The sequence below is a fragment of the Artemia sp. Qi Xiang Cuo genome, chromosome 2, assembly GCF_049724085.1.
Source record: "Artemia sp. Qi Xiang Cuo chromosome 2, ASM4972408v1, whole genome shotgun sequence".
Taxonomy (NCBI): domain Eukaryota; kingdom Metazoa; phylum Arthropoda; class Branchiopoda; order Anostraca; family Artemiidae; genus Artemia; species Artemia sp. Qi Xiang Cuo.
In genome coordinates, this window is record NC_142795.1 from 82,371,689 (window position 1) to 82,385,215 (window position 13,527).

Below are 13,527 nucleotides of genomic sequence, written 5' to 3' on the forward strand. Positions count from 1 at the left end.
ACTATGATATGTCTGGGATTAAAGATCGTAGTCTTGGACACGGATTAGAACTATGCTCATATTGAGTAGTCACTGAAACATTTTTTCTGGAGGGGGGGGGGGTATTTTAGTTATAACCATTTTCTGTTTCTTAGGTTGCTTTACAAATGATTTTTTCATGTTTTTTTTAGTTTCTTTTTTTAATCGAACTTCGATCAAAAATAAAACACTTGTATGTTAACATTTTCAATGGAGTTTAAACTTCAATTCTTCTCTTTTCCACGCATTTTGAAACAAGTGTGATCGCCTGTGTAAGCAAAGCGTCTGGTAGTCTGTTTGGTATACTTTAAAAGGCGTTGAGTAACAGAGGACTATACAGGAGGGGGATCTGTGCAAACGAATTGTTTTGGAGGTACCCTCATGAAATAGGACCTTCCAAAAATAGATACAGTTTTCAGCTGTGTTCTGTTTTTGATGTTTGATTGCTAGATTGAAATTTTTCTTTTTTTGATCATTGAAAATTATTGACGTTTTGGAGGCATCCAAGTTAAGAGGTCCAGAAGGATGTCATTCAAAATTCCAGGGGATACATTTTAATGTTTTATTCTGTTTTAGTTATTTTCTTGTTACATTGAAGATTTTAGCTTTCTATAATACTCGCAATTTTTGAAGATTTGGAGGCACCCCCTTGAAGGGGTGTCAAAGTTATTTTTTCATGATTTTAAGCGAGGAAATTACACTGTTGAATATCTTGGATCCCGGCGGACACATCTAATTAACCAATAATTATTATGGAAATATACTCCAGCCAAATATTATCGTATGAGATTATATAAAAATGCTTTGATTTTGTTTATAATGTAATAGACAAAAGTAATTAGACAACTTTCCTCAATAATTCTTTATAAAGTTTCTAAATATTCCTAAGAAATACAAAATCAAAGATTTCACAAAAAAAAAAATTAGTTATAGAGTGTTGATGGTGGAAGAATCCAGATTTTATATTCGAATTCACCAAAAAAGTTGAATTGTGTAAGTTCGATGATAGTTTTTGGGCCAAAACTGTGTTTCATGGCATAATTGTAATTAAATGCGTCTTCATTCATAAACACAGATGTTTGACCTGTTAAATCATTACAGTTAGCTGGGTGTTTTTTTTTTCCACAAAAAAACAATATGTTATAATAAAACTATATAATAAAAATTTTTAAAAGATTTAAAAATACACGCGACTATGTTTCATTAAAAGGTGATAACTTTTGTATCTGTACCCTATTCTGTTTCACGACTCGGGGATTAAGTTGGAACTATCAGTAAAAATTTTCTTTTTTGGAGGGGGAAAAGGGACTTAGAATTTTGGATGAAGGGAGACAACCTATTTTTTTTCCTAGTCTTCATAAAACGGTATACGCTAGTTGTTTTCTTTTTTCTTTTATATATTTATAAAAATATAAATAAAATAAACGATATAAGAAACAATCTGGCTTGTCATTTTTCTTTATCGATTTTATATTCAGTGAAATTTTCTACTATTGTTAAGTTCCGTCTCCGCTAGTACTTTATTACCACTTATTACTACTAACACAGCATACTACTAGCACTTTAAATATTTAGAATCAAATCTCAATTTCGCAATAGAATAAGATTCTTACATAACCCTGTTGTATAAATTACAAGAATTATCTTGATGTAAAACTTTTGTTTTTCTTTAAATGTAAGTTTGATTTTAGCTAAACCCATCAACGTCTATTGCTTTCAAGGTTCCAGGATTTAATTCCAATTTCTATAGACGTAGCAATTTAAATTAGATTATAGGTAAGATGGGATTTGCGAGCTCTGTGCTCTTCCAGGCCTGTCCTTATGCCCTTTGGACTATCAAGTTGTGAACTATTATTTTTACCTTTGTATTCTGTTAGTAACTATAGTTTATTTCGCTTATTGGAATTTGACCTTGTATTTTCTGTAAATAAGCAGCCTTTTTCATTATTTGCTAAGTAATTTGGGTTGGGTTAGGATGCGAACATACTTTATTTATCTATTTATTTATATATATATATATCTATGTATATATATATATATATATATATATATATATATATATATATATTTATATATATATATATATATATATATATATATATATATATATATATATATATATATATATTATGGATGATCACAATTCTCACAACATACCCATTTCGCAAATTGTGAAAGAGGAATTTTTTTATTTTTTGACGAATGTAAAGGAAAAGTAGAAAAAAAAATTAAGTAAAGTTTTCATTTAGGTTTTTATAATTGGATTTAACGGTATTTATTGTACTATTCAATAAACCAAATAGTATTAATATTTATGTATGTGCGAATTTTTTTTTTTTTTTTCGTCCGATCAATTACCTTTGGACAAAAGAATGCTAAAATTAATTTTGTATGTTAAATGATTTCGTCAATTAATCTTCTATTGGCGGTGTTTTTTTCTGATCAATGATGTTTTTTTTTTTTTTTTTTTTTTTACTGAGATTGAAGTTCTAATGAGTGGTGGTCAATTGGTGTTGGATTTGTTTTTATACTTCTTTCTTATCTGTGTGTGAGTATCCATACTTTTTCTCTTAGTATTTTATATGAGCGTTTCAGCAGTGTATCTGAAGTTAGGGTATTGTAGATGATTAGATTTCTTTATGTCCTTAAACTGGCGTGAAGACGAATAAAGTTTGTCAAATGGTTCTCAAATGACATTACTGTTTTGCTGGATTGTACTCATGGTTTTTTTTTTTTATGTGACTCAGCTTGAGTTTCCTCTCTTACTTTACCGGGAGCTTTCTTTCTATAGTATGACAATTAACAACTCACTGCAGCACCAATCCACCTAATCCCAATCTATTCAAAGCCCCCCTCTTTACACCGTCCCAGAATGTTCCCATTTCCCTCAAATCTTTCTTTATGACATCTTTCCATCCCTCTTTTGTTTGGCCCTTGGCGATTGGCTGACAAGGAAAATATTTTGAAATCTGTCATGATCATCCGCAGAACGTGTTTTAACCATCTCAGCAGCCCGAGAAAGCGGGATCAAACCATATTTTTCGTGCAGATTACGGTTTGAGCCGTCCTAGCCGAGTTGTTAGAGCTCCAGACTTGAAATCCTGAGGTCAGAAGTTCGAGTCCTGGTGTCGCTGGTTATTTGGTTTGGGACGGGGGGCAATGGTGTGACTCTGTATGCTCAGCCCGAGTCGACCCGGCTCTAAACGGGTACTTGGAAAAATCTAGGGGAAAAACACGGGAAGCGTTGGATGATTTGCCCCCAACCACGCATTGCACTCCTGTTCGAAGGCATCGAATCAGGGTATCTATACCTGTGCAACGTTGACTAGTCAACATGCGAACAAGTTTTTTTTCTTTTTTTTAATTGTTTGAGATACTGTCAGTAAGTCGGGTATCCAAAACAATCCGTGGGTAATTTCTTTGGAAAACATTTAACAAATCCTCCTCTGTCTTAAGGAGCGCCAACGCTTCAGAACCATACTTGACCATTGTCATGATGGAAGATGCCAATATTCTAATCTTAGTTCGCAGGTTTTCGAACCCTGGCCTTGGCTATTCGGCTTTTAACATCCTCAGAGCACCCATCGTCTTTACTAATAATCCTACCTAGGTTTTTGAATTATTTTTGACGATTTTAAATTTGTAATTTCGCTGTTTCAGGAGGAAAAAGAGAAAGAGAAGCAACTACGGGCTTTGATGAGGAATAAGCAAATTGAAGAGGAGGCTACATTAGGCTCCAGACCTGTTACGCCTAGATCAGCTAGGAAGCGCCCAGGGGTTTTAACTGTCTCAAATAGCAAAAAGCCAAGATTGGGAGCTGCCGTGCCTCTCAAAGGTAGCAGCAGTGGATTAAGAAAAGTGAGTCTTTTTGTAAGTTTTTCCCTTATAATTGTGGTGGGATTGACATTTTTCTTTTCTATTTTTCAAAATTCTTAATAGGAGGATTAATGGGATTCGATACCCATATCTTGTCCAATATAAAAAAAAAATAGTGGGTGTGCTGAACTAATAAGTATTAAGTTCAGGAAAGGGCTGTCCCTAAAAGATATTCTAGCATGCACGGTTGAAAATATTAAGAACCAGCTCAAAGGAATTGTCAGTTGAGTAATTTGACAGCTCTGGGAGCTCCCAGCTGTGGTACCCGCCTTTGTTGAAGACCTTAGCCGACACAGGATTTATATCATTTATGGTGTACGTACATTGATTAGGCAACGCTTTGCTGAACAATTATTAAGAGATTTTACATTTTCTGTACTTCAAACTAGCCTCTCGTTAGCTTTTTGAACTGTTGACAATAAGATCCTGTATCGATTTTTGTCAAAATTGGTTTGGGAATTCCGTGTGGTACTGAGATAATTTGCTAATGGGCTCTTTGTCTTTGAGACTGTCAGCTGACGCTGAAACTCGCAGGTTATAAAATCCCCTGAATGAAATATGAAGAATTGCTTCATTTATTAAGTAATTATGACTCACCACTCATAGGTGTGGCCACATTACATTGAGAAAAAGGGAATTTTTAACATCTTTTTTTATTTCCCCCCCCCCCTCCTTCCCACTCCAAAAAAATAGATTATAATTGACAAAAGATTGGGGATAATCTAGTGTATCAATATACATTCAGCACTGACACTCAGCCGTGCATTAAGTTTTTTTTTTTTTTCACTTGTTTTTCACATCTTCAAATAAACAAACGATTGTAATAAGGAAAGATTGTGAGTTTAATCATTAATTCATTTATTTGGTTGAATTCTATTAATAATCCAATTTAGTATATTAGTATTTAATAAGTGTTTAATTATTTACAAAGGTTCAACAATTAGAAATTAAAAAGGGTCTAGAAAATTCAAAACAGTAAAATGCTACTGTTTAAGACAGTATTTTAGCTCAATCTGTCTGGCTGTTCAACAAGATGTCCCAGCAAAATATATGGAGAGAAATTTAAAATATGTAGAGTAAAAATGAAGTAAACATCAAGACTAATAACCATGAAGAACTAAAATTCTAAAATTATTTAAAAACTATCAAGAATGAGATGTAAAATAAGATATGCCAAATAAAATAGTAAAATTACTCAACTAGAAACAAGAATGAAAAAACTGACAAGGATGATTTAATTAGAAATAACAAACAAATAAAAAAAAAACACGGTGATAAAAATAAAAAACTGATTGGAATTTTTTGACGAATCTTCTTTCTTTTTTTTTTTTTTTTTTTTTTTTTTTTTTTTCTGTCAACTGGTAAATTATGTGATTTATACTATTTTATTGCTAAAAAGTTTTTGCTATTAGCGAAAAAAAGATTAGCTACTTCTTGCGCGGTGGTCCTGCTCCTATGTCCTCTTTTGTTCCCAATGACTGCCACTTGGGTAAATTGTTTGGTATCACCATAGTAAATAAAATGTACCATACAGGAATGTTAGTCAAACTCGCGTTTTCTGCAAGCAACGCACGACGTTCCATGTTGTCAATTTATCAGTATGAATAATTTGAATAGCCCACCAAAATGTATCACAGCCCATACAATAGTTGCAAAAATGGTTTGATATCACTCTCCTAAATCATACGATCCTACAAATCCCTAATTTTTATGGACAGATTTTTTTTTAGAAAATTAGGGAAAGAAGTATAAGGTGATGTTCATTTCTTTACATTTTTATATGTATAAATTTAGTATTTCATATTACTAATTGAATAACTAGTTTAGTTTTGTTTTTCTGGTTTAAACAGTTGAAATGAATATTGTAAACGAAAATTTTAATGTTTTTATTGTGTTGTTTTTATTTAATGTTTTTTATTTAATGTTTTATACTTTAATGTTTTTATTTAATGTTTTTATTGTTTTTATTTTATTAATCTCTTCATTTTAAAATCTAAGCCAGAACTGTTTCTGAAACACCACCAACCTCTGCATCACGAAAAATGTCGCTTGTGTTTTTTTAGGGACTCTGTGTTATTGCTTTGTTAAACTTTTCCTTTTCCCCCAGTTTTTCTGGTGGATATCCCCCTGTACCACACCGTCACCGCTTAGAAATCAAAGCTAGGCAAATTATAAATTAGGGCTAAATACTTGTTTTTGCTTGATTTGTCACTCTTCCGCTTGCTTTGTGTGTGCCTATAACAACCCCCTTGCTTTTTTGGTCTGTGCTTTATGTCAATGCTTGTCTTCAACCGCAGCTCTAAGTTATAATATCACAGGTTTTTGGCTTTGATAATTTAAGATGAATCTTGCAACACTCGCCTACGTATTTATTATCAAATTTAAACTGCGGCGTCTTAGTCAGTGTTGCCATTGTCATGAAAAAACTGGGAATTGCCAGTGTTGTGTTTTCTCTTGGTATTTCTTGGAAATATTTTAGGGTTTTATATCAAATAGTAATTATGTGTATTTGAAGACAAGCAGAAATCCTAAGTATGTTTGATATATGCAGAAATCCACAGCAGAAAGAATGTTGCACTTACCTTCGTCTCGATGATCCTATATTAGAACGGCAGGGTGGGGGGGGGGGGGTAACTACTTACGTTGTCCAGGCAAATTATATTGAAAAATGTCCTTTCAAATTAAAATGTAGTTACATTCCTAAAGCCCACAATTACAGAATTTGAGTGAGAGTAACTTTGAAATTTTAAGCTGAAAACTTCTAAAACAGAGTTTTGTTTACACCTATTAGCAATACATAATTGAAGTCATAGGATTGCATTACTATAGATTCCCTGTAGATATAGGTCTTAGTGAGAATTTCGTGCAAAATCTTACAAAAAGAACTGTAGAACATGGAGTAATTCAGGTAGAATTTCAGAAAAGCCTAGGAAAATTCTGAAACGCCAAAAAGAGCATTTTTAGTCATGGAATTGTTTTTAATCCTTACATTTGTTTTTATTTGGGTTAATTTTGGAAGTAGGAATCCTCCCGTACGCCTTGTGCAAGCCCACAGATGAATCTTACCTTCCAGAAAATGCTTCCGGTTTTTCCGTAGTAAGAAGGGACTTCAGGCGTGAGACTGAGACATCTACACGAGAAGTTCCCAAACTTTTGATATAAGTGGACCCTTTTTTGTAACGCTTAGTACCCCTTATGAAAAAAAAATGTTTAATGTTTTAAACATTTTTTAAATAGCCCGCTCAAAAGAGATATTTTTTCTTCTTTTTTTGGTAGATACACAAAAAAAAAATCTAAATTATTTATAGTAAAATATTATATTATCAATGTCAAAGAGTTCGTGGTAACGAACTGTAAGTAAGGAGCGACCTGGCTCAATACTAGCCGAAACTCTGAAAAACGGAATTTTGGTACAAGTAGTTATATCAAAAGAATAAACTTATTATGTTGATTTCAGAAATATATGTTTCATTAAGTTTAGTCATACCCATTAAAGTCTACGAGCCTCTGAAAATTGTCCTGATTTTTGAAAAAAGGGAAGAAACACCCCCTAAAAGTCATAGAACCAGTTTAGATTCAGCGTATAAGAAAACCCTACTTTAGAGATTTCAAGTTTTTATGTGCAAAATGGGGAGTTTGTATTTTTTTGCCACAAAAAAGATCACGGATACGTGTTTGTTTGTTTATTTGTTGGTGTTTTTTCCTAGGGGTGATCGTATCGACCCTGTGGCCCTAGAATTATGTAAGTTTTTTCGTGTTTTCTAAGAGGGGATTTTCCCTGGGGAGGGAAGTTTCCAGAGGGTGAACTTTTTTTGGGAAATTATACACTAGGGAAATTTGCCAGAATTCCTGAACAAAATTCTTTTTATGTGTCTCAATTTTACGCATGGAGTTGGGTAATTGTCAGGAATAAATTTTCACCGGGATTGAATTGTCTAGAGAATGTTTCCTTGTGGAGGGGGGTTTCTCCGTGGAGGTGGGGCCAGATTTCCTGGCATTATTTAAAAGTTTTCTTCTACTGAAAGTAAGGAGCAGCAACATTTAAACTTAAAACGGAGAGAAATTACGTATTCCCCAATATTTGTATAAGTAAATTTACATTTTAGCAACAACCTATTGTAGCCTATTCTAAATTGTATGTAGTTGAGTATTATTAAAATCCAGATGGAGCCACTTGTCAGATGGTTAGAAGTCTCGGCATCGTTTCTTTTGAAACAATAAAGGGATTCTTATAAGGCTGGCCCCAATAACTTTTGTTCTATAATGAAATAGTACGCATTAACTTAGAATCTCAGTGAAACATTACTATCTGTCGTGGATTCCTATTATATGATAATATACTTCTGGTTTCAAACGCAAACCTTTTACCCTTTTTAAAATTTACAGGCGGACTCATCAAGAGCAGTAACAGATATGCAACGATCAGAACGCTGCATGACACAAAGTGGCGCTTCAGCATCGAGTTCTTTGTCGTGCTCGTAATTCGATTTTAAGGTACATTAATACTCTTCGGGCTATTGCAAGTTTCAAAGTTAGAAAAGAGGTGAATTAGATTTTTAAAAAAGAACAGAGTCTGGTTTGTCATTTCAGTTTCAAACAACTTTAAATAACCAATTCAATAACTTTAAATTGGCTCAAATCAGTTTAAATAAACAATTAGAATCAGTTACAGTTACTACAACTCATTGCAGCACCTAGCCAACTGAGGTCAATAAGTTGTGCACACTTTTGATCCACCCCAATCAGTTCATAGCTTCATTTTTTACTCCCTCCCATTAATTTTCTTTAAACTCTATTTTATTACCCCTTCGAACTCAATTGGGAACCGACATGTTTTTTGTTTGGCCCCAGCTGAATCGCCTAAAACCTCGGTTTTTTCAACCTATCATGTGTAAAACGTGATTTGGTGGTCTTAACCTTTCTTTCATTATAGCCTTAGGAAGCAGGACTGTTTCCAAGATCTTTTTTCTGGGGGGGGGGTGGTAAAAAAAAAATTTTCAAAATGCATCAAAGATTTGTTTATATTCTTTTTTATTGCGTTTTTATTAGTCAGAAAAATATTCCTGGGGGGAGGAGGGTTCAACCCCCCCCCCTGGATACGACCTTGTTAGGAAGTAGTATTGAACCATGTTTTTCGTATACCTTATTGTTCGATCTAAAGTCAGTCAAACTATTATCAAAACTACCCGAACATATTACCAAAGTACCCAAAATGTACTACCCATATACAGCTCTGGAAAATATATTGTATATCTTCGTGAACCTATCTTCCTATTCATCTTAATTGCGAAAAACACCCTGTATCTTGGCTATTATACTTTTTACACCTTCACTGAATCCACAATCTTTACAAATAATTCTGCCCAGGCAACTGAAGCCTTAGACGATTTATTTAGACGGTATTGTAATTGCCTAACATCTTAATTGCGAATACCACACTACCCTTTCCATCATAGAAACGGAGAAAAAAAGCGAAAGAAGCTAAAAAGCTACATATTTTGTTTTCTGGACAGTTGTTTTACGAAAGTATTACGATTCCTACCTTTGTCTTATTTCTTCCTTTATAGGAATAAGGCTCGGACTCTCCCTCTCAATCTCTGTTTTTTTCTCTCTCTCTCTCTCTCTCTCTCTCAATCTCTGTTTTCTCTCTCTCTCTCTCTCTCTCTCTCTCTCTCTCTCTCCCCCTCTCTCTCTCTCTCTCTCTCTCTCTCTCTCTCTCTCTTTTTCTATCTTTCTCCTCTATCTCGCTTTTATTTATTTTTTTTATTTTTTTAGAGCGCTGGGCTCATCATATTGGGTTTAATCCCATATGTATTGTCATTGAATGCTTATGGATTAAGCGGAAGCCTTCCATGTGGTTTATAGGGGAATTTAGCCATCCAAAACTTATTTGAGGTGCCTGGCCTCCTAGCCCCATGAAATTTGCGCCTGTGATCAATGATAAAGTTATAAATCATAGCTTTTTTTTAATGGAAATCATCATACGATGGCATTTTATGTTATTTCTTTGTAGCTAATTTTCTTAAGTTTTATATTTTTGTTATTAAGTTCAGACACTGTGGAAAAGGGGTATTCCAGGCTGTAAATAAAGTTGCTTGGCAAGGAAAAAATATTCCTTTTGCTTTTTTTATGTAGGAGAGGAAGTATGGGTTATCATGTTTCATTTCTCTTTCACATTAATTTAAGCTGTTCGTCTATAGTTGGTAGTAAATCACTTTCTGGGCACGAAAATATATGTTTTGTTTGGTCTTAAGGTTTTGTACTGTATCTTGCGCCTAAATTCAGGCATGGCCTTTTTCGATTTCAGACTGGAGGGAATGAATCCATTCCCTTTTTTATGACCACACATTTTTTTTTAACCCTCCGTAACTCATTTTACTGTTCTTGCCACAGCCTTGTGTGGCGTGGGAACTTTTTAAAGTCCAGTCAATTGGTTTTTGGTTCTTTCAGCATACTTTTCAATATAGCGCATTTTTGAGAATCTTCACTGAAGATTCTTCCCTCACTAAAAGAAATCGTTTTTCACTTTGACAAGCTGAGAAAAAAAAGGAAATATAATTGTTCTTTGTTAGCATTTTTCACTCTAATAAAGAACAAAATATGATTAATTTTTTCACTAAAATATACTGGAAACACAATGAGCAGTGTAGTTTGCAAAGCTGAAGGCCTGTCAGTCATGGAATCACTTCCTGGGCAAAGTTTCTTTGATATTCAATGTGATACTCTCGAGTTTCTCATCATTTGTGAATACTTATTCGTTTTTTGATAGCCGTTTTTAGAGACCAAGAGACTATTTGTACCCTTGTGTTTTCATTAAGCAATATTGGGCAGTGTTGAAAGAGGTGTCTTCGTAGACATCGAAATGTCTCGTCGTTGCGTGTTAATATTTCACTCTTTTCTTATGGCCGTTTTTAAAGGCTGGGAAACTGTTTTAACCGGTGTATTTTAACTTAACAATATTAGTTAATTTTCAATATATTTATCTCTTTGCTGGTCTAATTCAAGGTATCTTCTATTCTTTACATTTGTTGGATAAAAGCGAGATATCATAACAAATTAGTGAAAAGAAAATGGTAGGCAAATAGTCAGTGCACATAGGACTAATGTGAAAACAGCTGTGTTTATAATTATCAATCAAATGTCATTAACCAACTGCGAGGAGTTATGTTGGGTCTGCCCCCCTCCCGTATGACTGTTTTTATGCACTGACTCAATATAAAGTACGGTTTCTTTACCATTAAAGTACGCTCTATTGCTACATAAAACTATTGCTGATGTTCACTATATTATAATTAATGTGCTACCAATACTCTTTTTTTATTGTGGTTTTTCTCTAGGACAACTTGGAATTAAAAGGCCGTCGGGACAACAATACTCGTAGCTCTATAGCTATTAGAAGAAAGTCGAAGTCAACTCCCAACTTGGCTCGATTAGCAGCAACATCTCCCGGGAGACCTACGCGAGCCGGAGCTATTTTTCTTACACCATCGCAATCAACTTCAATGCTTCTGCGAAGTCGTCTGCCGAGTGGGAGAACACCTGTTACCTCAAAGTCGGCTTCAAAACTCCCTTCATCGAGGCGTTTCTTACTTTTGTAATTGGGCACAGTTGAACACTATTGACCAGTTATTTCGATTGAGCTTAACAAGAAAGTGCTTTTTTTCTTTTTTTTAGATAAATGTTAATTCTGTAACCTTAAAAGCATCCGCTCAATGCCAGATTTCAACTTTTGCAAAAAAAAATTTTACTTTTTCGTGGGCTGCAGCTCTATAAATCTCTGTTTCGCTGAGTATGTTATGTTTTTAAGTAACGTTCGCTCGAAATGGCTCAAGGTATACCATTACAATTTAATTAACAATGTACTTTTCGTTTTTTACATGGAACCGTTGTAATTTACTAAAATTCATTGTAAATGACTTTCTTCCTGTTACATTTGAATAAGTAATGCGTAAAGCTTTATAGCCTTTTATTAGTTGTTTACGGTATATTTTACTTCGCAAAATAAGCATGAGAATATAAAAACAAATGAATAAGTGAATTGCTTATCGTTTTAAATAAAAACTCTAATGGGTATTTCTTCAAATTGGAGCATTTTCTTATTGCGATGACAAGAGCCAAGGGTGTGCCCCAATTATCTGAAAATTAATTATTCCATTCCTTTGATGTCATTCGTGTGTTTTCATTCGTTTCGTGTATTTTTGAAGGCATATTTATTTAGACATAAAAAAAATAAAGAAACAATCGCTATGATTAGAGTAAAAATTCAGTATCCGTATGTCCACTGGCATTGTAGGTCATGGCATAAGTGGCGATGGTAGTAGTAGTAGGTATTGGTGTATTCTGTGCTAAAAGTAATCTTGTGCAAAGACTACATGATATGTCAGAATGAATCCATCTTATTCAGCTATTCACTGTACTTTTACATTTTTGGTTCCTCCCTCCCAGACGGAGAATTCGGTTCCCCCTAAGAGACTGAAACCCGTACTTTTTTTCTGAAAAATAATTTTTGATTAATTATTGAACATTTTATTAAATTTTTTAATTATTCTTTCCAAAAATAATAATTTTGGGGTATTTTAACAATACGATATTGGCCTATCCGGAAGTTTTTTTTATCCTTTTTGTATATTTCTTTTCCGTGGGCATTGTGCGCGGGAGGGGAGGGGTATTACATCTTCTTGTTTTAGTAAAGAGAAGGTCAGTATTGTGGAACGGAATCTTGTTTCTGTATCCTGTTGATTCTACATTTTAGCACAGGTCTCTTTTAGCACATGTCTCTTTTTCAAACCAACACCAAAATACGAAAATGCGCTTGTTCAGGGTTATTAATTGTATGTTGGTAGCTAATACATTCCATTGATGTTACATGAATTTGATATTTTTAACCCTAATTTCCGTCTTTCTCGTCTTATGTCTATTTTTGCTGTTTTGCCAATGTGTATTGGATTTTTATTGGGTGGAGTTAACCTGACCTGTTATGAAAATGTTTCCTTTAATGTATATATGCTTGATTCGAGAAAATAAATGATTATTGATTTTTTAATACATAAGAATATTCTGTAGTTCCTTCTCAGTTTTTCGTTGTTAAATAAAACCGAAATTAGCGAAATGTACGCAGATTATAGGAGTTATCGTTTATGTTATAAAAATCATAGGAAATCATAAAATCTTGAGAGAAATCGGGCAGTGCGAACAATACGATATGATTAAAGGCCTTGCTGTGTATTTATTAAAAATATTGGGGATTTTGGAAAATAATGTCTTCTAGACTTCCAAAGGCGTTTAAAATTCAACAAAAGAGTAGAGGCACTACAAAAAAAACGAATTAATTTAACAGCCAACAAATCCAAAAAAATTAATTTAAAATCCAACAAAAGAGCAGAGGTACTACAAAAAAAAATTAATTTGTGCCTGTCCCTTTCCAAAATGTCGAAACGTTTGCGTTTTGTATTTGTCACTTGTTTGCCTATAATTTACTTGTTGTCGGAGGAGAAGGGGTCTCAGACTTGCTCTTCATCCTAGATAAAAATCCTCTATGCGTGCTTAAGCACAAATTTTTCTTTCTCAATTTTTCCTTCTCATCTAATTTTTCCTTCTCAATTGTTCAGTTATCAGCCTTCAGAATTGATTTCC

At 33.7% G+C, this 13,527-nt stretch overlaps 1 protein-coding gene across 2 annotated transcripts in view; it reads left to right on the plus strand.

Annotated features, from left to right (window-relative positions):
* Positions 1 to 12,954, plus strand: part of LOC148955692 (protein regulator of cytokinesis 1-like) — a 50,629-nt gene extending 37,675 nt beyond the window's left edge. For both annotated transcript variants that reach the window (XM_089108307.1, XM_089108308.1), the window contains exons 9-11: positions 3,679 to 3,876; positions 8,281 to 8,388; positions 11,232 to 12,954. In XM_089108307.1, coding sequence (XP_088964433.1) covers positions 3,679 to 3,876; positions 8,281 to 8,376 — 294 coding nt within the window. In that variant the 3' untranslated portion in view covers positions 8,377 to 8,388; positions 11,232 to 12,954. The remainder of the gene's footprint in view (positions 1 to 3,678; positions 3,877 to 8,280; positions 8,389 to 11,231) is intronic.
* Positions 12,955 to 13,527: the final 573 nt, after the last annotated feature.